This window comes from Antrostomus carolinensis, unplaced genomic scaffold (genome assembly GCF_000700745.2).
Source record: "Antrostomus carolinensis isolate BGI_N321 unplaced genomic scaffold, ASM70074v2 scaffold29769, whole genome shotgun sequence".
Taxonomy (NCBI): domain Eukaryota; kingdom Metazoa; phylum Chordata; class Aves; order Caprimulgiformes; family Caprimulgidae; genus Antrostomus; species Antrostomus carolinensis.
The window spans coordinates 7530-32888 of NW_010339712.1; the positions used below are offsets into that span (position 1 = coordinate 7530).

The window sequence follows — 25359 nt, forward strand, 5'->3', positions numbered from 1 at the left end:
GTGGTTGGCTTTAGTCAGGCCTCTACAAACTACTACTTTTGGGAAAAGCCAGGATCCTACAATATCATTGCTAATGATGAAGACAGCATTAGAAACCTGCATAAGTACGCTTTTTTGCTTGTTTAAACTCCTCAAGAAAACATCAGAGTTTTCGATGTTTTTCTTAACTGTAGCATGAGTCGATGAGAAATAATAAGATCCCATTAGCCATTGCATGAGAAACTGTGAAGTCTGCCACTGATAAATACCCACCCTCTTGAGGAATATAAGGACTTTTTGTCAAAGTCAGTAGTTCTGCCACTGGTAGGAGCTGCTGTATAGTTAGCCCTTCTAAAAATAGGACCACTTAAAACTTTAACTCTTTATAGGCTATCCTGGACAGTCTTTTTTTTTGAAAGAAAAAGTGAACAAGAAGGAAAAGGAATGAGTTAGAAAGTTCTAGTAAGTGTTAGCAAGATCTTTGTGCCCAAATATCTCCTTCTGTTCCCATCACTTTGAAGACAAGAAGGGTAGAAATTCTCAAGAAGAGAGCTCTGGGTGTGGAGCAAAAATACTGTCCAAACTGTCAGGGGTGTTTTATAGCTGAATAGATTGTACTTGTCAATAAGTATGTAGACAAGATAATTTGGCAGTTTTGTCCTGATATTACCCTGTGAAGGATAACATTTTTTGTAGGCTAGAAATACCACACAACTTATGCTTGATCATTTTGATTTGACATATGCTTCTCTTTGATAGAAGCAGCAATGCAGGGAAGCGAGGTGTCTGGGTGTTCGAGATTGGCTCATCTGACAGTATTGTGCCTGCCAAGGTCAGCAACATTTTGGAGGGCCTAGAGTCCAATGAACAAGACCAGGAGATGACTTCAAAACCATTTATGTCAGACTATGGCTCCACTGAAATAAGACAGCAGTATGTCACCAGTAGTACTGACAGCACAGAAGAGGATCAGCACCATGTTTCATATAGTATTCCTCAGCTAGCTGCAGAAGACTTTCTGACTTCATACCAAGATGTAACAGGAATACCTTCAACTGAGTCTTCTTACAGTCACCAAGATTTCCCGACAGCAAAAGCTCCACCTCGCCAGTTTGAGGTCCAGCAGTTCCCCCCACAGCAACCTCAAGTCATAGATGTGGAAGAATTTGATGAAACTGGTATAGGTAAGGTCTTTTTTACAGCTTGAGTCCTTCTAAGATGGATAGGCTGCACAAAAGCAGAGGTGTGCAAGAAATTGAACTACTAAAGAAATAATGTTTTCTTCTCACTACCTTCATGTCTGAAAATCTGGACGCATTTAGTAAGTTTGTGTTATTCACTGAAGTAGTTAACTTGTATGTCACTCAGATTCAGATCTTGCCAGTCTGGTAAACTAGTTCCCCAATCAAGCTCACAGGAGAGCACATTTATAGTGTGTCTGTGGAACCTGAATCCCTCTGAAGAAAAGCTTCCTAAAGAGAGAACTGTATTTCTGAAGCTGACACATTCTTAGTGGGAACTGATTTCCCCATCTCTTTTGCCCAGGGCTGCTGTTATAGGTACGATCTTAACTTTAATAGCTGCATTAAGTGGCCGTTCCTGGTAAGGATTTTATTATCAGTTCTAGTGAAACCTAGCTTTTTTCTTTCATAGATGTGTTACTGAATACAGGTGATTTAATAAAGGTTAGGAATAGTAGCTGTTGTAAAAATTGTTGGCTAGGGTTTCATGGCCTCAAGTTTGAAAAGGGAGGGATTAGCGATTCTAACTTCTGAGGAATTGTTTATAGAAAATTCAAAACAGTGTGACTAACTGCCCAGATGTTAATTGTTTCTTGAAGCAGATGTAAGAATTGCTGTCTCCATGAAGTAACAGGGTAAGGCAATTAGGATTACAGGGTGCATCAATTGGTGCACGGCCCTGGGTGTTCTGAGGTTGGAAAGACTCCTTTTTGGAAACAAGGACAGGTTAAAAATTATTATGTGTTTGGTTTCACCAAGACAGCTTAACTGATCTGTATTAAGATAGAGCCGCTGAAGGCAGTAGAATTAAGTTTTGTAACATCTGAAGCCCTGATGGTTTTTGCAATAGTAGACTTTTACTTCCAGATTGAAAGGTTAGCAAAAATAAATTGAAATTGTTTGTTTTCCTGAAAGAGAAAATGAAAAAAAACTAATCAAGTGAGTCTAGAGATGTTTTTAAACTAAACCAGGGATATGTGAATACTATAGCAATTACATTAAGTGTTAAATGTCTGGTCTTATTTTCTACAGTGTTTCGCTACCACACAGATGTCCAACAGACCTGTGCTAACAACCGCCACCAGTGCTCTGTTCATGCTATTTGCAGAGATTATCCCAATGGATTTTGTTGCAGTTGTATTGCTGGTTACAGAGGAAATGGCAGACAATGTGTAGCAGAAGGTAACTTTTTTGAAGATTAGGTACATAAGCAGCCATTACACGTGGCATTCTTGAACGAGGCAACTTGTTTTAAATACTAACAAAAGATGTGGTTAAATACTTCTTGAAAGACTTATCACTGAGGTGTATTGAAAAGTATATTAAGAAGTGAGCTATGCTTTCTAAGACAGTGTGGATTTTTGAATGAAGCAAATTATTTTAGGTGGTCAGTTCTATGCATTATGTATTTTAACATGACTTTCTATAAAAAATCATCTCTTCTGTAACTGACATAATGTAGTAGATAGTATAGCATCCAGTGTTTTTTGCTAGAATTAGTCATGAAGTTCCAATGTGTTATAATCTGATATGGTCCTCACTCTGGAAATGGACACTTCAAAGGGGATGAACAAATTAACTTTGATCATCAAACTAAAGAGCATGGCTCATCTTTGTCTGACCCTGAAGCTTCTTGACTAAGGGACTAATCTGCCAGATTTTTGTTAGATACCCATTTAAACTTTGTTCCTGTTTAAAATCCATAAAGGAATTTCTTATGTATACACTTGTAATCCTCATAGTGCCTTGACTCAGTATAGATGCATTTCAACAACTGAAATAGCTAACTGCAGACTTTGTGTTTTATAAGGCAGGAAAGTAAAACCTACAACTTAGCTTTCAGTTCATAAAACTGAATTTTCCAGAGAAAGAAAAGAGGGATCTGATGACAATAGAACTTGATTTGCCTGTAGGGAATTATATACAGCAGCAAACTAACAATCTAAAGTAGCTACTTCTGTAAAACACAGACAGTCTTAAAACAGACAATAGTTTTGAGTCAAGGAATAGAATAGGTTAGAATAATAAGTCAATTATTCTAACACCTAATGGTGTTAGTCTTCTAATAGGGAATGAACAGATTTACATTCAGTAGGTATAGATAAGAAGTGTGATCTTCAAAAGAAGTTTCTGTATGCCACTTACTGTCAGACATACTGTAACAGCATAGTCTGTTTATGGATTTATCCTTGCAGACAAAACTGTTAATGAGGATAAAGGACATGCCTTCAGGCAATTTCAGCCACTTAGTCATCTCTATAATAACAACACACACACATGCACGTACCTACGTACATAAGCAAATTAACACACTGGAGGCAGTTTCTTGTCTGTTGAATTCTGTGAGCATTTGTTTTCTATTTATTTCAACACTAATATCTCTGAGCATAGTGAACACTCTGAACACATTCCTTGGAGAGGATATGAGAACTGTTGTTTTGTTCTGATGCATTGTATTGATTTGCCAGGTTCTCCTCAGAGAGTCAATGGGAAGGTCAAAGGAAGAATCTTTGTAGGAAGTAACCCCGTTCCGGTTGTATTCGAGAACACTGATCTTCACTCCTATGTTGTGATGAATCAAGGGCGTGCCTACACTGCCATCAGCACAATCCCAGAGACTTTGGGGTATTCTTTACTGCCTCTTGCCTCTATTGGAGGTATCATAGGATGGATGTTTGCTGTGGAACAGGAAGGATACAAAAATGGATTCAGTGTTACTGGTAACTTCTAAATTACAACAACGTTCAAAAACTGTGCTATGCTTTCCTCTGTCTTTGAGAGAAATGTGTATTTAGAAGCAATATAGGATGAAAACTTGCTTGTTCTGAGCTGCAAATGGATTGCCTTGTAGTCAAACTTCCCACCAGCTTTCTTGTTTACAATGTATAGATACTGGGCTTTTTAATTTACCATCGGTGCACAAGCACATAAGTCTGTTAGAAAGAACAATTACTTGGCCATTTCCTGTGCAAGAAAGAGATTATTAAAAAGGTTCTGATTTTTGGTACTAGAGTGTACAGAGCTACTGAAAAAAGCTGCCTCTACATCTACAAGAGGTCTAACATGTTAGTTGCCTGATAGTACCAATGGAGCAAAAGAAAAATGAAAATATGACCTCATGAAAGTCTGAAATTCTTAACAGAAGCAATTCCTGCACGAGATACAAATGATTCTATTAACTTATTTGGGGGAAGTCCCAATTCACAATCACAGCTTTTTATAAGACTCTGAGGCCAAATCTGGTTGTTCATGCACATGAATTCAAGCTGTAGATACAATCTGTTTTAGGAGCACATGTGTTTCTTTTTTAAATTTTATCCTTTACAGCCCTGTACTATGAATTTAGTTGAACATAACTTTTTGTTTTGGGGTTTTCTTGGATTTGGTGTGTTTGAAGCTTGTTTTGGAATTTACAACATACAAATATTTCACTTGGTTTTGATTTGAAATCAGATGTACTGTTTTAGGTTTTTTTAAACTCACTGTATTCCTAATGGAGGTTTTCTCTAGAATGTGCATCTCTGCCATTTTAACCAGTAGGATAAGGCCTACTATTATTAGCTCTGTTAGAACTTTTTTTTTTTTTTAATTTAAAAAAACCCGCTTCTTCAGGCTTACTTGCAATTTAGTGTGTTCAGTGCTTAGGAAAATGTTTCTTAATAAGGAAGGTTTCCTTGTATTATCCAAGGTTATTATCAGTATATCAATATGTAATATATTCTATTTCTGTAGAAACCCAAAACATTAGCAATTACGCTGCATCAGAGCTTGCAGAAAATAGTAATTTATATTTTATCCACTAGAGGCAATACTTTGAATAGAAGGATCTAGAAACTGCTATTAAGTGGTTTAACGAATGCTGTTTCTTTAGGTGGCGAGTTTACACGGCAAACTGAAGTGACTTTTCTTGGCAACAATGAGAAGCTGGTTATAAAGCAGAAATTCAGTGGAATTGATGAGCATGGTCACCTTACCATCAGCACAGAAATGGAGGGCAGAATACCTGAGATTCCCTCTGGCGCGTCAGTCCATATAGAACCATACACTGAACTCTATCACACTTCTAGTTCTGGTAAGGTTCCCTAAGAATTCTATTATAAGAAAGTGCACGTTTCTCTGAGCAGAGTAAGATAATCTGAAAAACATTATTTTATTCCCTTCTTAGTGATTGTACTCAGGCCATTTTGATTTATAGAAAGTTGCTTTTTGCCTCGTAGGAACAGGTCCCAAAAGAACATGGATTTTGAGCGAAACAATGCAAATAGCTCTTTTTATTTAAAAAAAATGTGAGTTTAACTTTCTCAGAACTGATGTTTTCAAAACACTCTTGACTTCCCTTTTCTTTGACCTTATTTTTACACTGCTGATGGCAGTTGTACAAGTTGCAAAGCTTTTTGGTAGGGTCCACAGCTCTTCAGTAGGAGCTGCACTAGGTGTCTACCTATTTGTGGTAATGTCATCAAGTGGGCTTTGGTCTTGTCCAATGGGACTGTGCAAAGCAGTTATTTACCAGTATGTACCATGTAAACTGCATTGCAATGACTGTCCCTTGTGTTAGTAAAAAGCATTTGTCAGTATTACTTGAGCTGAATTTGAACAGCTGACCAGAAAATTAGGAGCCTCTTCCTTTCCTTATCAGTTTCCTCCATTGTCTCTTCAGTACTTCTCTCCTTCTCTCTCTCTTCCTTATCTCTTAAGAGAGCCATTCTTCATTTCACTTTTTACAGAGGAATCTCCCTCCTTTGGCTTTCCTCTTCCCGGATTAAATTCTGGGTGTTTCAACACAGCATAAACAAAGTGAGGTTGGAGTGTTGCTGCTGGCCAGCCAGCCCAGCTGTCAAAGAGCAATAAGGAGCAAGCAGCCTGTGTTGCACCCAGGTGCACATGAATACTGGAGGGAGTACACTCTGCTCCAAGGGCACACTTTGATTGCTACAGAGAGCTGAAAAACGTGTAGTTGCATCATCACTGCCTTACATCCTCTAATGTATGGCTTTGGTAGCCAGTGCTGAACCCCTCTTGCTGCTTTGCCTGTTGTTATGGACTGTGAGGAGGAGGAGGAGCTGGAGGCAGCAGAAAGCTTCCACTTTGTTCTGTACAGCTTTGGTGTTTTGGAGGAGTTATTTGGGCAGCATGTGCTCTGTAGAACACCTGCCTTCTTGGCAGAAATGGTCTCCCTGTGGAGGAAAAGTTAGGGGCTGGAAGGAGACATCCTTCAGGCTGGATTTGATTTACCAGTATTCAAATAATTATTCTTCTGCTGCCCTGTGGCATATCTGGTACACTGTTACTTGGCAGAAAACCAGTTTTTGCTAACTGTTGGAAGGGGATTGATACAGGTGTGTTCTGGTGTCTGTATGAAGAATAGTGGAGTTCTGAGGAGCTTTCTGTTGGTGGGAAGATCCGCAAGCTCAAATCTGCTTTGAAGAGTTTTGGTCAGAATTTTTTACAATATAGAAAACTGTTGTGAAGCATGCAAGAGCTCTGACATGCATCTTCTTCAGGACTCTGTCAAAATCCAAGGGCAATAGATCACAATGAACTAAAAGTGAGTGTAGTGTGGTGCTGGTGAGATGGCTCTTGTCTTTCTTAGCTTATAGATCCATTATGTAAATTAATCTAAAGAAAACTCTGTTTCATTAATTCAATTTTTCTTTCTTTTCCTGGTAAGCCACAAGGTAAAGTTAAATTTTTAAAATATGTCAAGATAAGTTATATGACTCATTCCTCAAGGCTGTGATATCTGAGTAGTCAAGTGCCTGTGATATCTAGTCAAGTGCCTGTTCCTTTGCATGGAAATACATCCATTTTCATAGCTTCTTGCCTTTGAAATTTCTATTTACACTACCCAGCCTGTTCCCCAAGGCTACAGAGAGCATTGAGCAGAGTGTTTTTATACTCTAATCTGATCAGTGTGCTTGTTGCCATGTTGCAGTGATCACTTCATCGTCCACCAGGGAGTACACAGTGACAGAGCCAGAAAGGGAAGGGGTTGCTTCCACCTACACTGGTGCCTATCAGTGGCGACAGACCATCTCGTTTGACGAATGCATTCATGATGACTCTCACCATGCTGCTTCTGCTACTCAGCAGCTCTCAGTGGACAGTGTGTTTGTCCTGTATAACCGAGATGAGCAGATTCTGCGATATGCTATGAGTAATTCCATCGGCCCAATCAGTGGTAAGTATGATTTGGAAATCTTTTTTTTCCTGTTTTGTGAGTAATTAACAGCAGGCTTGTATATCTTTTCAGCCCACCTTAGTTGTTTTAAATTAATGAGTTATATTAATTTGCTTAATTAGTTAGTAGAAGTCCATGTCCAAAAAATAAAAAGATAAATGGGACTGTTGAAAGTTCCTATTTTCACTTGGTGAAGCGTACTAAGTGATTATCTCCTCTTGAAATTCAGTGGTGTTTGTGTCTAATTGTGTGTCTAATTCCTTGAAATACTCTTAACATACCATGTTGAATCTATTGCTGCTCAGATGCATGGAGTGTATCATTTACTGTTACCTAATTTATAGTTCCTCTATTAATGATTTTTTTTTTTCTATTGTCAGAGAAAAGGGCAAAAGAGGGGAATAAAATTTGCCATTGAAACAGCTAGTTTCTGTAATTTATCTTGAAATATTGCATTTTATCTTTGGAAAGTAGGCAGCCTATGAAGTGTATTTTTTGGATGAGCTGTCAAAGGTTGTCTGTTTGCACTAAAATCAGAAAAAAACAAAGGAGCAACTTGAAAATGCACACCAGATGAATACAAGAAAGGACTGTGCTCCTTTTTGTTCATTACAAAGATTAAGTTCTACTAATTAAAATGAACAAACCAAGCTATTAAGAATCACATTCTGAATCTACTGTTAGTGGCTGGAAGATGCATTATCTTTGTCGGTCTTGCTCTTTAGAGAGATTTTTGTGGCTTCTCTATTTTTTAACTCAGCAGTCCTTTGCAAAAGTAACAAGGAATACAGGTGCTATTGCCACGTCTGAGATTCACGTCCTCCATATCACCTGCAAGTCCCCTTCTTCCTGTTGCAAAAAGTATTTCTCTTTCCTTGATTCGTGTGCACTACAAGCATTTTCCTTCTGGGCCTTAACTGAGTGCTATTATTTGGATACAATAATCATGGCTAAATATGGTCTCTTTTGTCAGATGGTTCTGCTGATATTAACCGGAATCCTTGCTACACCGGTACACATAACTGTGACACCAATGCCATGTGTCGTCCAGGAACGGGAAATCGCTTCTTCTGCGAATGTTCGATTGGCTTCCGTGGAGATGGAAATGTTTGTTATGGTATCAGAAAACTTGCATTACAACATGACAGCTAATGTAGCTTTTTGTTTGCTTGGAATGTACTGATCCTCAGGACTAGCCATTCCAGCAAAATGACCTGTGCTGAGAGAGTGGTTTTGGGAAAGATAGGTTAGAAGGATGCTGGGGGAGCTGCTGTTTCTCAATAATTAAAGTAAGCAAGTTTGACTGTCTTGAAGAGTGAAACTTTGGTATGTTTTTCTAGCTTACGAAGAAGCATCTTTCCTACCTAGTTCATCTTTTTGTAAAACTTGTGGGAACTTAGCTGTGACAAATTTACTGTTCTGCAAGTTCTGGTTAAAATGAGTCAACTAGGTTAAAAGTTCTTGAGAGAAATGAGGAATGGTGTGTGCCCATGCGTACAGAGCGCAGATATTTGGAACCCACTGAAATAATCTTTATCGAGAATTGATTTGAAAATCCTTTCTGTTCAAGGAGACTTATTTCCCAGCTCTGTACTGCTCTGTATTCTTAATGCAGTTGTGTTTTGTTTTATAATCAAATCATAGCACAAATACTTGTTTTCAAGAGGTGAAAGTGTGTATTAATGAAATATACATCATCCTTGTTAGTTAACTGAGTTATTTCTTTAATTAAAAAAACCCAAAACACAACCCTCCCCCCAACTCCAACAATTAAATCAACTTGCAAATGAAAACAGCAGCATCACACTGTCCCTCCAAGTCCTCTTTGATGCTACGAGTTGAGTGGCAGTGGATCAGAGATCATAGAATACCAGGTTGGAAGGGACCTCAAGGATCATCTGGTCCTACCTTTCTTGGCAAAATGACTTTCTAGACAAGATGGCCCAGCACCCTGTTCAGTCAAATGTATATGGATAATGAAAGGGGAAGTCCTTCCTAAAATTTATGCTCCCATGGTAGTCACCACTGCTTCTGATCACCTTGTAGTTTGCATTTTCTTTCTCAGTGGCTTCTCCTTCCACTCTGACTTAGTCTCCCCTTATTACTCCATTATAGAACCCCGTCTGCTTTTTGGTTTGGTGGGTTTTTTTGGTGCAGATTAGCTGAAGACATGGTTACCTGAACACTTATTTTCAGGTTACTGATATCTCTTAAGAGATATGGTTTCCCCAAGATATCGTTTAAATACACCAGCCTGATATTATCCAGCAGTCGAACAGTTACTGTTTTTCTGGCGTCAATGTTAAATGCATCTTTGTAATCTGGAATCCTTATAATATTTTAGATGTTGATGAATGTTCAGAGCAACCAGCTCTATGTGGCAGCAATGCAGTCTGCAATAACCAGCCGGGAACCTACCACTGTGAGTGTGTTGAAGGATATCAGTTTGCAGCAGATGGGCAGACTTGTGTTGGTGAGTTTCACATTTCTTAAAAGCACTGCCCATCAGCTTTTGGGCTGTGATTCATCTCACAGAGACAGAAAACAGAGCTCCTAGGATCTGCACTGACTTCTAATGTGAGTTGGATTTAGGAGTTCATGCCACAGTTAGTGGTTACAATCCATTAGGTAACTGAAGAAGGTGCCTGAACTACTTTGTTTTCATCTCATAAAAATTCCCAATTCAGAATGTTTCCGAATAGAAGGCGGAAATGATCATTGAATGCTTCTGCCCTTTCTGTACCACTGTTTAGCTGTAGATTTCACATGGAAGTAAAATTCAAATTTCTAAAAGAAGAAAAATTAAAGCAAGCAGTTATTAATTTGTTGTTATTTCACAACATCTTACTTTCAAGATGAGGTAGCACTATTCCTGCATTTTCTGTAGTGCTGTGCTTTGGCTTTTTGAAGTTTTGGGTTTTGTTTCTTTCTTGTATCTAATCCAGAATTAGATTTAACAGATTAGATTTTAGTTACAGATTCATCCCTTGGACAAGGCAGTGCACAGGTCTAAACCAGTGTGTCTTGGCTATTGCAGGCTTGTTCTTAAGTAGTAATTAATCATACTGAAAAGGAATTGCAATTACAGATCACTGTTAAAGTCTTTGAGATTTGGAGGAAATCTAGCTCTTTTTTAATGGACCATTAAAACTTCAAATTCAGTAGCTGTCACTGAATTAGTTATTTTTATTTAAGTTAAAAACTTTTTTCTGGGAGAAGCCTGAGTTAATTTGTACTTGCAGGACTAAGGTTGTCCTAACAAGGGATATTTTTTCCTGTTTGCTCTGTTTTTCACTAAAGCTGTAGAAATTGCATTTGGCAGAATTACAATTACAATTGTGTGGGATGTGTATTGAAAGTGAATTTTCCATGTAGAAATAAAAACAGTGAGCTTTACCCTTGACAACATTAAGCTGATTCTTTTGGGTGTTATTTATATTGCAAATATCAAAAGCTAAATAAAAAAAATCTAAAAATGGCAGATAGAAGCAGGGTAATGACTTTATGGCTAGAGCTGCAACTGTCAGGGTAGGATATAGATTCTTTTTTAAGTTAAAATTTTTGTCTTTGTTTGCAACCTGACAGTAATTCTGTGCTGACAAAGCTTACACACACTCTTCCAGTTCCTCTTTCTTTTGGAAAAAACTGATAACAGCTGAGGATTATGTTTGCTTCTGTCATGACTGCTTTGTGGTAGAGGCTTAGTTACCCTTTGATCAGCTAATGCATTCAACTCTTTCCTCACTATAGCCAAGAGTGTTCTTCAGCTGAGTCCTTTGTTGCAGAGCAGTTGGAAAAAGTAACTTCTACCAGGACACTGGAAGGGATAGGGTGAGATGTGGAAGAACAGCTTTATATTCTTACCACTGTGTCCACCACTGCCCTTTTGTCACTTGGACCTAAAAGGTTTTTCCCTCCAGCCATGACCTCGCTGGCTTCACTCTATCACTTTCCCATGAAGCTGATGTGTCACACTTGCTCACACAAGTGCTAAGTAATTCCTTGCCCAGCTTGAAGGACTTCAGTTTGATCCCTTCCTTCAATCAAGACTGAAGAGAGGGAAGATGAACTCTAGTTTCCCAACAGATTGAAACTAAACGTTATGGTAATCTTGCCCCCCTTTCCACAGGGGAGGTTTTTATAACCCACAGACAACCTGAAGCCCAGAAAGGGCAACAGCTACCTTCTTTGTGCTTTTGCAGCTTGCTCTGGGATACCAGCTCTGACTGAGCTTTTCTGTTACTGCAGCTTTTTCATACTAGCTGTGAGACTCACTGGATAGCTTTAGAAGAGAGTTGTAAATAAATCCTGTTCTCCTATTTGGAGGCTGAGGAATAGGAGGACCTGGGAACTCCCTTGGAGCTCCAGCTCCAAATCTTATGCATTTCTAATGCAGTTCTGAATAGATTATTTTGTAATCTAAAAATGACGAACTTAATTCATCAAACAGAACAGATATAAATAATTCTGACAATGATGTAATCTCCAGAGAAATGGTGAAAATGACTGTTTTCAGATCTGTCTCTGATAGTAATTTTTGTTATTTCCATGTCAATACTGTGGTACTTTCCATCCGTGTACTGTGATGAAAGGAGCATTGTAGAGTCTCAACTTGGTCCCCTATCAACTCCTCGTAAGAACTGTGTAAAGAAAGCCTCAGTGGACTTTCTATAACAGCAGCTGGAAATCCGTTCCTAGATGCAAACTCATCTATTTCTGGGCTGAAATTTTTTGTAGTATTTTGCCTCTTCCCATTTTCCTTTCCTCTTCTCTGACACAACGGGTAAGCATAGGCAGGGCTCCAGCGACTGCCTGAAATAATTTTTTGTAAAGCAGTGCGATGCCTTCAGAGTCACTGCTGTCAATAAGAAAGTTATGAAAAGCTGCAGGACTGGTTTCAGCTTCCACAGTTGGTCAAAAATCTCTCCAATAGTTGACAAATGTGTTTATCTTCCATTGAGTGAGTCACAGCTCCGATCTGTTGCCAAGTGATGACAGCCCTGGGTCAGTGCTAGGTTAGTATAGCAGGATATCTAATAATTCCCAGTGCAGTGAACTGTCCACTTAGCTAACATGTGAGGTAGCTCTGTGAGATGCCTTACATTTCTTCATTCAGGACTCCTTTTTATAAACAAAACTGTCGTGGATATTAGGATCTGTCACTGTGGTAGCCTTTCCGCCCTGTTCTATATTAACAAACTTCTATGATGTGCTGAGGATGATCAGTTCCTTGTAAAACATTAATAAGAAAATTTAACACCAGTGAAAGGGGAGATCTTGGCAAAAAAATCCCAACCCTCAAAACAAAAAAACTCAGTTACCTTGTTTTCTTCTTCTTCTGTATGGTTTCACAGCTGATCTCTCCCTATAAACTTATTATGAGCTTCAGACTTTGCGGAGGAAAATTCAAATTGTCATCTCCTCTCTTGTACATCTAACCTGCAGCTGTTGAACACGTCGTAAACCATTGCCAAACAGGGACACACAATTGTGACATTCCTCAGCGCGCTCAGTGTGTGTACACCGGAGGGTCTGCCTTCATCTGTGCGTGCCTCCCTGGCTTCTCCGGAGATGGGCGTGCCTGTGAGGGTGAGTAGCACCATTTGTTGTGGGGTTTTTATACTTTTTATTGCACAACTGGCTGGTCATTGCAATGTCCTATAGTCACTTGTCATTTAAAGTGGGAAATGTCATAGTTTAAGTGCCTCAGCCAGGCGTTGCATTAAGCTTTTGTCTTTTCCTCCTCCCACTTTTGAATTCACTCTTCAATATTTGAGCTACAGAAGGTCCAAGAGGAGGTAAATGCAAAATGTTGCAGTTAGCAGACCAGATCTGCATCTGCTGGAACTGTTTGCACTGTACTGGTTTATATAACTAAGGTGATGACACCTGGTGCTAAGACTGTGTAAAAAAGTTATATTCTGTTTCATGTCAATTGGAGTGCAGTGGGGGGAGTAGCTTTACCTAACTACACGTTGGAAACCATGCTGGCAAAATCCTACTTCTCTTGCTGTGTTTAGTCTTTTCCTTGAGAAACACGGTCATGTATTTCTAAAATACTGTGCAAGTTAACAATGCTAGTTATGCATCAGAATAGCAGAGTGCAGGGATTTGCTGAGAGACAGAACCTGAAATACGTGCATGAGTTTGGTTGGGAGTTTTTTTTTATTCTCCTTTGCATTTCTATATAGATGCTCTTCCAAAGGTTTATAATTCTAATCAGATATCCCAAAATAGGAGCCTGAAAGTAATAGGGCAGGTCTACACTTTAGTTCATCAGTTTGATTTGTCCATCAGGAGGAACAGTTATCTGAGACTGATCTTCTCTTTTACAGATGTAGATGAATGTCAACAAGGCCACTGTCATCCAGATGCTTTCTGCTACAACACTCCTGGGTCCTTCAGCTGCCAGTGTAAGGCAGGTTATCGTGGGGATGGTTTCCGGTGTGTGTTAGGAGGTAAAATTTTATAGTTCTTGAAAGTTGGACCAGAAATATCATTTGGGAATTGGAGGATACATAATTCTGAAATTCGGTCTTTTTTTGCACAATTGGGTACTCATGTCTTTAAACAAAAAGACAAAAGTTATAGGAAAGGCATAAAATTGCAGGGTTGTTTTAGATCATATTTCCATGACACTTCATCATGTGTCCAACAACACATGTTACATCAAATCACCCAGTGCTTGTAGGCTTTTCCATCACAGGTAAATTGTAGGAGGTTTTGCAATGTTTAATTCTGAAGTTTTAGCTTTTGCCACTTTGTCAATCTTTCATTATTGTTTTTAACTAGCTTTTCATGCATGAATGCCCATATGTATTTTCACTTTAATGCCAGATGAGTGAAGAACTACCTAATGTTTCTGACCTGTGTCAAAATATTTAGCTAATCAACCAGCAGATAAAACCAGGATTATTCCTCCTGGGGGAGAAACTTGATGTGAACAACTTGAAGCAAAACTGAACCTTAAAGCTTCCAGTCCTTCAGAAAGAAATGTAGAGGCAGAAATACTGCTTTCATGTCTGGCACATCTCCTTTGTAGCTGAAACAGGTGGTTTGGTAGACTGGTACTTGAATTCAACCAATTAACTTTATTACCAGGACACAAATAACTTCTTCTGAGTAAATGTAACAGCATATTTAAGTAGGTTGGGTTTTTTTGTTGTTGTTGAGAACAACGCCTTTTCACACGCAGTGGTTAAAGTGTGTACTAAACTGCTAAGCACAGTGTACTATTTTGTAGTAGCTGTATGTTATTTTTTGCTGTTTATCCTGCATACTTATTGACTTTTCATACTCAACACAATTGTATCTTGAATGGGCACGTTTCCATGTCACAGCTTTAATGATAGTAAGAAAATATTTTGGAGAGTTTTGTTGTATCTGCTGTTTTAGTGGGTGGGCATCTGACAGGTTTTATTAGCCTTCATGTATGTCTTTCTGGGGTTTGTTTTGTTTTCTTAATGCTGTTTTGTACTACTGGTAGAAGATATGCTTTAGAAACACATATCAATTGTCTCTGCTCTTCAAATGCTCTGAGCAGAACAAAATCTGCATAGATAAGAAGTCTCACTTTTGCTGAATCCTGACTGAAGTAGAGAGTATCTGTAATGCTCTGTTAGTCTGCAGCAATGGCAGTGTTTACAACAAACTTAGCTACTCCTCCCTTCTGAGAGAGTTACTAGAACAATAGCTGCCTTTGGGTTGTCATCTGTTGCTAAAGCTTTAGTACTTTTAAAATGGGTATATCCAGCAGTTAATCATTGCCGGGAGATAGAATCAAAATATACTTTCTGAAGCACAGCAAAAAGCATCTTAGTTTACTTTAGCACCCAATTTGTAAAGTAAGTTGCTTCAGAAAGAAGATTCCAGATAAGGCTCTATTGTATTCAGCTGTAATTAGAGACCCTCTTCCCCTTTTACCCACTGAGTTTTTGATCTAATTAGCCTGAGTCAAGTCACTGAAGTCTTTCCTGGTTGTTAATAGCATGGGAAGTTTCATTCATCCAAATACTCAGTTCTTTTTGCTGTACCCTTTTCAGTCCATGAGTATGATTGCTTGCTTGTTTGATGTCTTTCTTATATGAAAACTGCTGTTGAATCTCACCACTGCTGAACATCAACTCTTGAAACAAGTAGACTAACAAGTTGAATGGATTTGAGTCACACACAAGAGAATGTCTGTAGGAATAAACCAGGAGGTTAATGAAAGAGTTAATAGTGCTGGAATGTCCCACTGCTCGTAGCTATTAAGAAAGTCTGTACTTCATTATTTCCTCACGCTTCATTTTTCCATTTCAAAAAACCAGATGTCTGAGTGTTTCTACCCCTGCAGACCCCAGACACTGTTTACTAAACAGAAACAAATCTAGATTCTTGGAACTAGGGGTCTGACTGTTAAGAACCATTTGCTGGTCCTCTGTATACAATCCGTTTCACATGAGAAATGTACCAACACTGTAAGTGAAGGATTACAAAGGAAAATGAAGGGACAAAGCGTGTTATTTTGTTTTGATTTTTTTCCCTCTTCTTTTTTTGGCAATGTTTGAGAACAGCAATTAAAAATGTCAATATAACTCCTTGTGATATGTGGGGAATGATGTGGTCCACATAGGAAATTAAAAAATAATCTTTGATTACATACTGATTTAAATCACTTCTGTCTTTAGCTTGTGAATGGTAACATGCTTAAGTAGTTCTATCAGATCTTTAAAAACTTTTGAATGCTGTCACAGAACTAATTGAATTTGGTTTACTGTATCAGACTGTAATCCCCTCTGCAAAATGGAAGGGAAGAAGTCCCATACATCTCTTGTTTCTCATCCTGTTTTCTCAGACTCTTTTTTTTTTTGGAAAATTTTCTGCAGTGCTGCTGCAAGAGCTTTCCTTTATGACCAAAAAAGACTTTGAATATTTGTCTATGGCAGTAGGTTTTTTTCCCACCATTCTGTTTGTTTCTTCACCTGTGTGGGAAATGTGTACACGTACAGGTTTTTCATCTGACCCACTTTCAATATCCATGCTATTTCAATTTCATTTTTTCAAGCTCCATGAGACATTTCAGTGACTTATAAATTCCAGATCCCTACTGGTAATTTATGAAACAACTGAAAACAATATGTTTAAAACATTAAATACAAATTTATTTTTCTGAGGAAATGTATACATTTAGCTTGAGTTCAAGATGCACCATTCTGTGTATCTAGTCTGACTTGTGTGTACTGTGTCCATGGAGCCCAACTTCTTCATCAGGCTTTTCATCTCTATTCTGCACTACAGCTTCTCTATTAGGATCTCTTTTCTGTATAGTGGTTCAATTTATCACTGTCCTTTTGAACTGTGGTTATCAGAGCTGTACCTAGTATTCCTTGAATCATCTCCCCAGTCTCACACTGCTTCTCTATACATGTGTGGTGTTCCCTGTGCAAATACTAAATTCTTATTTCTATGCCCTCACAATCCCTACAGCACTGAGCTGGGTACTGACACCTTATCTGCTCACAGTTACCTGCTGATAGCTGTGATCTGCTGATAGCTTTTTTTTTTGGTTGTGGTTTCCAAGTTGAGTCTATCTTTAGAGACTGATCTACACAGTGTATTCCAAGAAGTGGAACTTTCCATTTGACTATGTGAATCTACTTGTTGAATTTAATGAGCTTTGTTTACTTAGTGATGAGGTCCTGTCCTCGTGTTTTGTGGCCTATTTCTCTTCCACAAATGATGCAACCTATGGTTGTATATCTTCCTAATGAAGGAATTAAATTTCTTAATAGAGAAATTTAAAACCAAGACTAAAGTAATACAGGAACTTACTAGAAATACCACTACTTCATGACATTTGCCCACTGACTCAGGTGACTTTTCAGTTTTTAAACATTTGTCAAATTAAGGTAGCCCACAGTATGGTGCTTTGTTTTAAAAATGCTGCTGTCCTGTGGGCATAGGTAGAGCACCATAGGGAAATACAAAGCCGTTAGGTCAGTGTGTTACCTTCATCAGCCAAGCGTCAACTGCATCAGAAAGCAGCGAGAACAGATTTTTACTCAATTTTATAACAAACGCTAATCAGTAATGTTAAAACATAGATACTGAAAAATATTGAAACTTGGTCCTGCTGTTAATAGAAGGCTGTTGCCACTCTCACTTTCCTGGATCACTGAAGAATAGCCAGGTCTTGCTCTTGCTGTTTGTTTAGTCTCTGGCAGTATGAACTAACCCTAGTGTATACCATTTTTCTCATAATTGACATCATTTGGCTTGGCTTTCACAGAATCACAGAATGGTTGAGGTTGGAAGGGACCTCCGAAGGTCCTCTAGTCCAACCACCCTGCTCAAGCAGGGACTCCTAGAGCACAGGAACCAGGATTTTGTCCAGATGGTTTTTTAATATCTCCAGGGAGGGAGATGCCACAACCTCCCTGGACAACCTGTTCCAGTGCTCAGTCACCCTCACAGTAAAGAAGTTCTTCCTTATGTTCAGGTGGAACTTCCTATGCTGCAGTTTATGCTCGTTGCCTCTCATCCTATTGTTGGGTGCCAATGAGAAGAGTCTGGCCCTGTCCTCTAGACACTCTCCCTTTAGATATTTATGAACATTAATCGGATCCCCTCTGAGTCGTCTTTTCTCCAGGCTGAACAGGCCCAGCTCCCTCAGCCTTGCCTCATATGAAAGGTGCTCCAGTCCTTTAACCATCTTTGTCACCCTTCGCTGGATGTGCTCCAGGAGTTGCATGTCCTTCCTGTACTGGGGAGCCCCAGAACTGGACACAAAACTTCAAGTGGGGCCTCACCAGGGCTGAGTAGAGGGGGAGAATCACCTCTTGACCTGCTGGCAACACTCTTCCTAATACAACCCAGGACACTGTGAGCCTTCCTGGCCACAAGATCACACTGCTGGCTCATATTTAACTTGTTGTCCAGCAGGACTCCCAGGTCCTTCTCCGCAGGGCTGCTTTCCAGGAGGTCAGCCCCCAACCTGTACTGGTGCAAGGGGTTATTCCTTCCCATATGCAAGACCCTGCACTTTCTCTGGTTGAACCTCATGAGGTTCCTCTCTGCCCATCTCTCCAGCCTGTCGAGGTCCCTCTGAATGGCAGCGCAGCCATCTGGCTTATCTGACACTCCTCACAGTTTAGTATAATCAGCAAATTTGCTGAGGAGGCACCCTGTTCCTTCAGCTAAGTCATTGATGAGTAGGTTGAACAAGAATGGTAAGAACCTCTGAAAATCAGGGCTACGATCAGGTGTGGTAGTAGATGTAACAGCACCATCACACCAGGTATGTGTTACTTGTTCATAGTTCTACCTGTTTCAGTTAATGGAATTTTTCTTCATGCCAGTGAAGAAATCAGAGAACTCTCCTAATGTTAATGTATCTTCGAAGAGCCTTGACTGGATGAAATATTACTGTCTTTACATTAAAGGAAGAGCACTTAGAAACCTCATTTAGGCTGCTGTAAGGAAAGTTACTAGACATAAGGTTTGGGTCTGGAAGCTGGATTACAACGTCATCCTTGTGCTATCTAAATAGGTGCCAATTCTTGTTACACGTTTTGTCTAACTTTTGCTGTTAGCTCATCAAGGCAGGGAATGTGCTTTCTTTACTGTGTCAGTCTCATCTTTCAAACTCCATCATAGCTAGCCTCATTTCAGACAGTTAGTTAATGCAACTGAAAGCCTGCAAAAACAGAGCATCTTCTCTTAAGCACACTGAGTAAAATGTACGACTGGATAAGCAGACTATTTATCCCAACCAGCTATCATCTGTATCTAAGATTATTGCCTTAATTGCTGCATAGGCTACAACATCAAACTGGGATTCAACTCACTTTTCTTTAGGTGTCTCTAAACTGTAAGCATAGTAATCCCGCTCATGATTCAGAGATAAGGAGAGGAAAAATACAGTATGGATTCCAAGTGCCTGGCTTGGACTGGCATAACTAGTTTAGGGCCTTGTTTTGGTTTATAAATTTTAATAATGGCTAAATTAATGTTAGTGAGTTGAAATTAATTTAATGTTGAAAGACAGGTTAAAATGATTGAATTAGCACAGATGAATGTGGCAACACTGTTATTTACTTATTTTCAGAATGTTTCTTTAACATAGATTACTTATCACACTTGATACTGTTAAAAAAGGTTATCACAAAGATAAGAGACTTTCAGGAATACAGAAGTAGTAAAATGTGTAGTTATTCCTAAAAGTTAGCGGTAATAAGTTGTTTGACATCTTTTTATGCAACTGAAAAATCAGTGTTGATGGGCTTTTTATAGAAGGAACAAATCATATTCTCTGCCTTCTAGAAACTGAGTACTAATTTTGAAAATTTGTTTATTTGACTAGTCTCTTGACTTTAGGGGGCCTAATTGCATAAGCAAGCTATTTGTGAGATTGGTCTTGATCATTGCAATATAAGTACTCTTCAAAAGTTCACTATTCCTGTAGAAAATCTGCAGGTGTAAATGTGAACATTGTCTTGAAATTAGAAAATACATTGGTATTTCAAGTTACTGAGAAAACTGATATATTTTATGTAGAACAACTGGGTCCTGTCTAGGAGTGTGTACACACTCCATTGTATATAATTCATATTTTCTTGTTTTCATGAAGTTGTTCTAGTCTATTGATTTAAAAAATTGCAAGTTGTTGGATATTCTCTAATTCTGGGAGTTTCAGATGGGAAGGAAAAACAACCAGCTTCTACATTTGTTTTTATATCTCACTGAGGAGGAACTAATAGTATCTCTCAAAGATGACATAAATGCAATAAAGATTTTGTTCCGCAATGAACAAAACCAGGGTGGGTCAGTTTACCAATACTTTGTATTCCACCTTCTTTCTCTTGTGCGTGGTGCATATAATTAGAGCTTATTTGAAAAAAAAAAAAAAGTGTGTCAAAACTGTCCAGTTGCTGGAATCAACATTTCTTTTACTTGCATACTGCACTGTGCATTGAATACAGGCAAACAAAATTTGAGATAGATAATGAAGGTTTTCCTTCAGGATTTGGTTTTGTAGGTTGATTCAAGACTCTCCACCACCCACGTTATAGCTGATGCCAAATATTTCAGTTGTTTAGTGAGCTGTTCTCCAGACATTTATATTTCTCTAATTGTGTCCAGGTGCATGAAACTTGTCCAAAGCTTTGCTTGCATAACTAGTTTAAATAATAATAAAAACCCTACCCTTTTTGTATTTGTGTGATTTTTCACCACAGTAGTCTGTGGGCACATGGGATTAACTTTTTGCTCAGCTGGGCTGGGTCTAGTCTGAGCCTCACATAGCTAATGCTGTCTACCATTAGACAATATAAAAACAAGGAAGGAATAAATGAAAGGGTAACGTTAAAGCCTCTTCAGCAGGCAGTTTACGGTAAGTATTTCTAGCTGTAGAAAACATTGACAGGAAAAAGATAATCACTCATAATTAGAGCTCATTCTTTCCCAATGCACAGAATGCTTCAGGGGTCTCAAGTGTAAGGTAAAACTAAGCCAAATTTCTTTGTCTAGAGAAGGAAATGATTATTTTTATTATATTTGTTTGATTTTATTATGTTGTTTGGCAAGTGGAAGGATATATCAATCCAGATGACATTCCCTATTGCATGACAGATAATACCATAAGAAGATGTATATTTAGTCCAGACTGTTTTGTAAAAAATGAAACCAAACTGAATCCCTGAATCTCCTGATAATCTGGAAAGTTAGTCTTTCCTCTGTAATTTCTACAGTAATACATGTGCGTGTGGCGTAGCCATTGAGCATCATGTGTTTCTCTGCATAGGTAGTAGTATTCCCGTTTTCTGTATAGCCTTACTTATGTGCTTTACCAGGGACTGGACAATCTGTCCCTGCAATTCCTTTCTTAGGTCCAAAAGTATCAAATGAGTACTCAAACTTGATAACCGAACTCTAAAAACCTAATACACATCAAAGCAATGAGTTGTTTCACTTCCTTGGTTCTGTAGAGAGCTCAGCATCTACCTCATGCTGTGGTTTTCTCTTGTGGCTCTGAAGGGAAACTTAAGTTTTAGCATTACAAAAAAAGCTTTATCCACAGTATGGCCTGGCTAATTAGTCACATTTTAAGGCCCATGGATAATCGCCAGATGAGTAGACATTGGGTTCACAAATCGGACAGAATGTTCTTCCTAATGTGCCTCAAGGAGAAAGACAGTGTTTTCCAGCTTCTGTTTATGACGCTTCAATGTAGGAAGCTGCAGGAGGTCTGTTCTGGCAGTGAAAGATAAAATGATATAAGTTTAAAGCAAATGTGTCACATTTACATAGGGCAGACTGTTCCTGAAGGTGCACTGAAGGCATATGCCTTCAAGGTTTCCAACAGTGCCATGTTTCTCCAGTGGCAAGAATACTTGTGTTATACGCGGTCAGCGTTCGTTAACTGTTAATGGAACATGGTTATTAGTTAAAACAGAAGTATTCACTGATGTGGTTTTTTTGTTTGTTTTTTTTGTTTGTTTTTTTTTTTTTGTTACAGAAGTGGAAAAGACCACTTGCCAGCATGAACGAGAAGTAGCTCTTGGAAGCGGAGGCGCTTTCTTTCCAAGGGAGATCAGAGTTGGTCACTTCATTCCCCAGTGTGATGAGCATGGGAATTACTTACCCACTCAGTGCCATTCTAGCAGTGGATATTGTTGGTGTGTGGATAGGGATGGAAATGAGATTGATGGCACCAGAAGTGGCCCAGGAGTTCGACCACCGTGTAAGTGGCTGAAGCACTTGTTTCTTCTGGGTGTCTCTCTACCCGTGTGTACCGTCTCCCAAATGAGGGGCTTAGTCATGCCCCACAGATACAGCACTGACTTGGAGAAATGCAGGTATTTGCGGTCCCAGTAATGATATGTCATGTGCTGCAGCCCTTTGGTAACTCCAGCATACACTTTTCCTTCATCCAGGGAATCTGGACAACTGTGGTGACCCTCCGAATAATAATATGGTTTTTTAACTTCTTCCCTGCCTTGAAACTGTGAGGGACCCCTGTAGTTTCTGCCCTATGGGAGCTGTGGCAAATCTGAATGTGTGGTAACTGACTTGCCTCAGGAAGTGCAGGATGTTCCTTCCTATATCTTCCTTACTTTGGCTGCAAAATAAGATAGTTTTTTCTAAACATTTGAAGGAAAGAGCAATTACAGAGCTGAACATGAAAAGACCTATTATGTCAATTGCTGCTTCTCTGTCAGCCAAAGGGAAAAATTCAGAAGCTTTCTGCATCTGATTATAGTTATTAGTGTCTGCTTATAAGGCTGTTTCCTTCTAAGACGTCTGACTGTAATTGTGTCTGCAAATAACAGGGAGCCTTGTTATGCTCTACAAGCTAATTTTTTCCCCATCTGATTCCTTCTCTATTAACAAGGTCTGAGCACAGCTGCTCCTCCTGTTGTTATTGGGCCCTCTGTTCGACCAGATACAGTACCTCTGCCGCCAGGAACGCACTTACTCTTTGCCCAAAGTGGAAAAATTGAACATGTTCCACTAGAGGGAAACAATATGAAGAAAAATGGTGCAAAAGCACTCTTGCATATTCCAGTAAGTAACCTACTATACCAAGCCCATGTGTTTTAGGAGACTTGTGACAAAGGTGAAAGTGAGAGTGTTTGATAATTTACGCTACAAACTCAATTCTTACTCTTGATTAAAATTTCAGTATCCCATCACTTTGTCACTGAAAATTCCTGATCTGACTAGTCAAAAAGCCTAAAACTGAGCTATAGAAAAAATGACTTGCATTTAAAGAATAGCTCATAAAACAAAAATCTAATATTTGTGATCTCACATGCCTCCAACAGCTCATCATATAAGCTTTCCTACACTCGCATTTCCATTGGCTTTCTGACTCTGGTCTAAAAGTTTAGAAGACCTACAAGAGCAGTATCTGGAGAGGCCTTTTTCCTTTTTTAATTTTTTTCTTGTACTCCCTCAAAAATTTTTTCCTAAGTCTTAAGCTTTTCCTGTTTTTTCAGTCAATTCACTTCTTGGCTACAGATATATAGAGATTATTTTTTCGTCTTTTTCTTTTTTGTATCCTTCTCCATATGCAGGCCCAGTGGGTGGTAAATCTTTTTCCCACACTTCTTACTTCTGTTTTGAAAATCTTTTTCCCTTGAAAATGAAGCCCTGATGCTGAGAACCTATATTTTCTACCACCTATGACACATGCCAACTCTTCTCACTTCCAGTTTCATAACATTTATTTGTTTTGCCCAAAGCCTTGGATTTCTGTTTTCATTCCAGTGTTACTGTATTTATAATAGATAGCAATACCAAGTAGCATGCTGGCCTCTTTTTTACATTACTGTGAATATTCAGTGGACCAAATACTAACTACATTACATAGATTCAGTTCAGTAAATAGTACCATAAACTGTGCTGTAATGTAAGGGCAAAACCAAACTTTTCTCTTGTCCAAAGTTATGCTGCAATAACATAAAAATACAGTAAAATACTGTGTGCCAAATGGGGTATAAAGACATTATTCTGATCGTTGTCAGCTAGTCTCATTACTTGATCTAGCTTATATGAATTAGTTAGAAGTACCTTCAGGGAAGAACTTCCAAGAGGTAAAATGCAACTCATCAGTAAAACTTACAATTAAAACAAAACTTTCAGTCTCTGCTAACAGTGTTGTCTCTGTTTGTGTTGTCTTGGTGTTGTGTATTTGCAAAGTGACAGTGTAGAGATGTTCAGACTGTTTTGTAATGTACAGCATAAATGTATGCTGATGCATAAATCCATTTGGTTTAATGAGTGGTTTTGGACCATCTTTCTAAAAAGTTGCAAGTTACAAAAGCAGCAAAGGCGATAGATCTGGAAAACCATGTGAAATTAGTATTTTACCCTGAAAGTTTTTTTCACTTGCCTGGAGGAAAATGTTTAAACTCTAAACTTAAACTCTAGTCCTGCCATCTTCTGCCTGGAAAATTACATATTTATGTTCCTTGTCCCTGAGCATATTCTTCGCAGCAGAATGATTTATGGAATATTTGTTACTTTAATTTTTTAAAATTTTTATTATTTTTTACTTTAAAAACTTCCTTTGCTAGGACTTTAAGTCAAATGATGCTACGTAGGTACCACTGCTGAAATGCAGCTATTATGCATGGGTTGATGGATATACAGAATACAAGTCAGATTTGATAGAAATCATTATTCCCCCTTGAAGGGAAAAAAAACACACGGGGAGTAACACAGTAAAATAACATGAGCTTCCTTTAAATGGATACGCAGGTGACGTAGAAATGAGACAAAATGTTCAGTAGTAATATCTGAAATGCTTCTTTGAAATAAGGTGATTGTAAATGGTGTCTGCTAGTTAAAAGGGACTTATAACTGGAAGTATTTTTCTAAGCTATTCTACAACTACCACCCAATCATTTCCTCTGCCTGTTCTCCCCATCTCCCACCTTTCCTCAATAATTTTGTTTTTTTTCAGGCTTGAGACTTAGATCCATAAGTTAGTGCTGCTGGCAAATAATTGTTGTTTTGCATAAGCTGATTTAATTTGCGTGTTGACCAACAGGACAAAGTTGTTATTGGAGTTGCTTATGATTGCACGGACAAGATGGTTTATTGGACAGACATCAGCGGCCCTTCGATCAGCAGAGCTAGCTTGCATGGTGGGGAGCCAACAACTATCATCAAAACAGGTAACAGCAAAAAATTCTTCCTCTTGCTACTCCCTAGGAATGGCCTTAGAGACTTGAATTTAGTAATACGTACTTTTCTAAGGTGTTGCTTGAGCTTTAGCATTATAAGTTGGTGTTATTTGGACAAAACAATAATCAAAAAGTCTGGATAATGTAAAATGGAAAAAGATCTGTTCACTGTGCAATAGAACTTCACTGCCTTTCCACTGCTAAGATAGGCAAGAAGTTGGTTCTCTTTAAATAAACTAAGTGTAAGGCCAGCAATGGGAGCAGCACGTCAGTGAGATGTTTCTGT

The 25359-nt window shown here is 38.7% G+C and overlaps 1 protein-coding gene across 1 annotated transcript in view; it reads left to right on the top strand.

Moving 5' to 3' along the window:
- Positions 1-25064, top strand: part of NID1 (nidogen 1) — a gene marked incomplete at both ends in the record, with an annotated part of 26753 nt that extends 1689 nt beyond the window's left edge. The window contains 13 exons of the mRNA XM_029086978.1: positions 1-104; positions 739-1163; positions 2253-2402; positions 3689-3940; positions 5092-5292; positions 7156-7401; positions 8375-8518; positions 9746-9874; positions 12847-12990; positions 13737-13859; positions 21899-22123; positions 22775-22947; positions 24938-25064. The exon at positions 1-104 is cut by the window's left edge and continues 138 nt beyond it. Of these exons, the coding sequence (XP_028942811.1) occupies positions 1-104; positions 739-1163; positions 2253-2402; positions 3689-3940; positions 5092-5292; positions 7156-7401; positions 8375-8518; positions 9746-9874; positions 12847-12990; positions 13737-13859; positions 21899-22123; positions 22775-22947; positions 24938-25064 (2443 nt within the window). The remainder of the gene's footprint in view (positions 105-738; positions 1164-2252; positions 2403-3688; positions 3941-5091; positions 5293-7155; positions 7402-8374; positions 8519-9745; positions 9875-12846; positions 12991-13736; positions 13860-21898; positions 22124-22774; positions 22948-24937) is intronic.
- Positions 25065-25359: the final 295 nt, after the last annotated feature.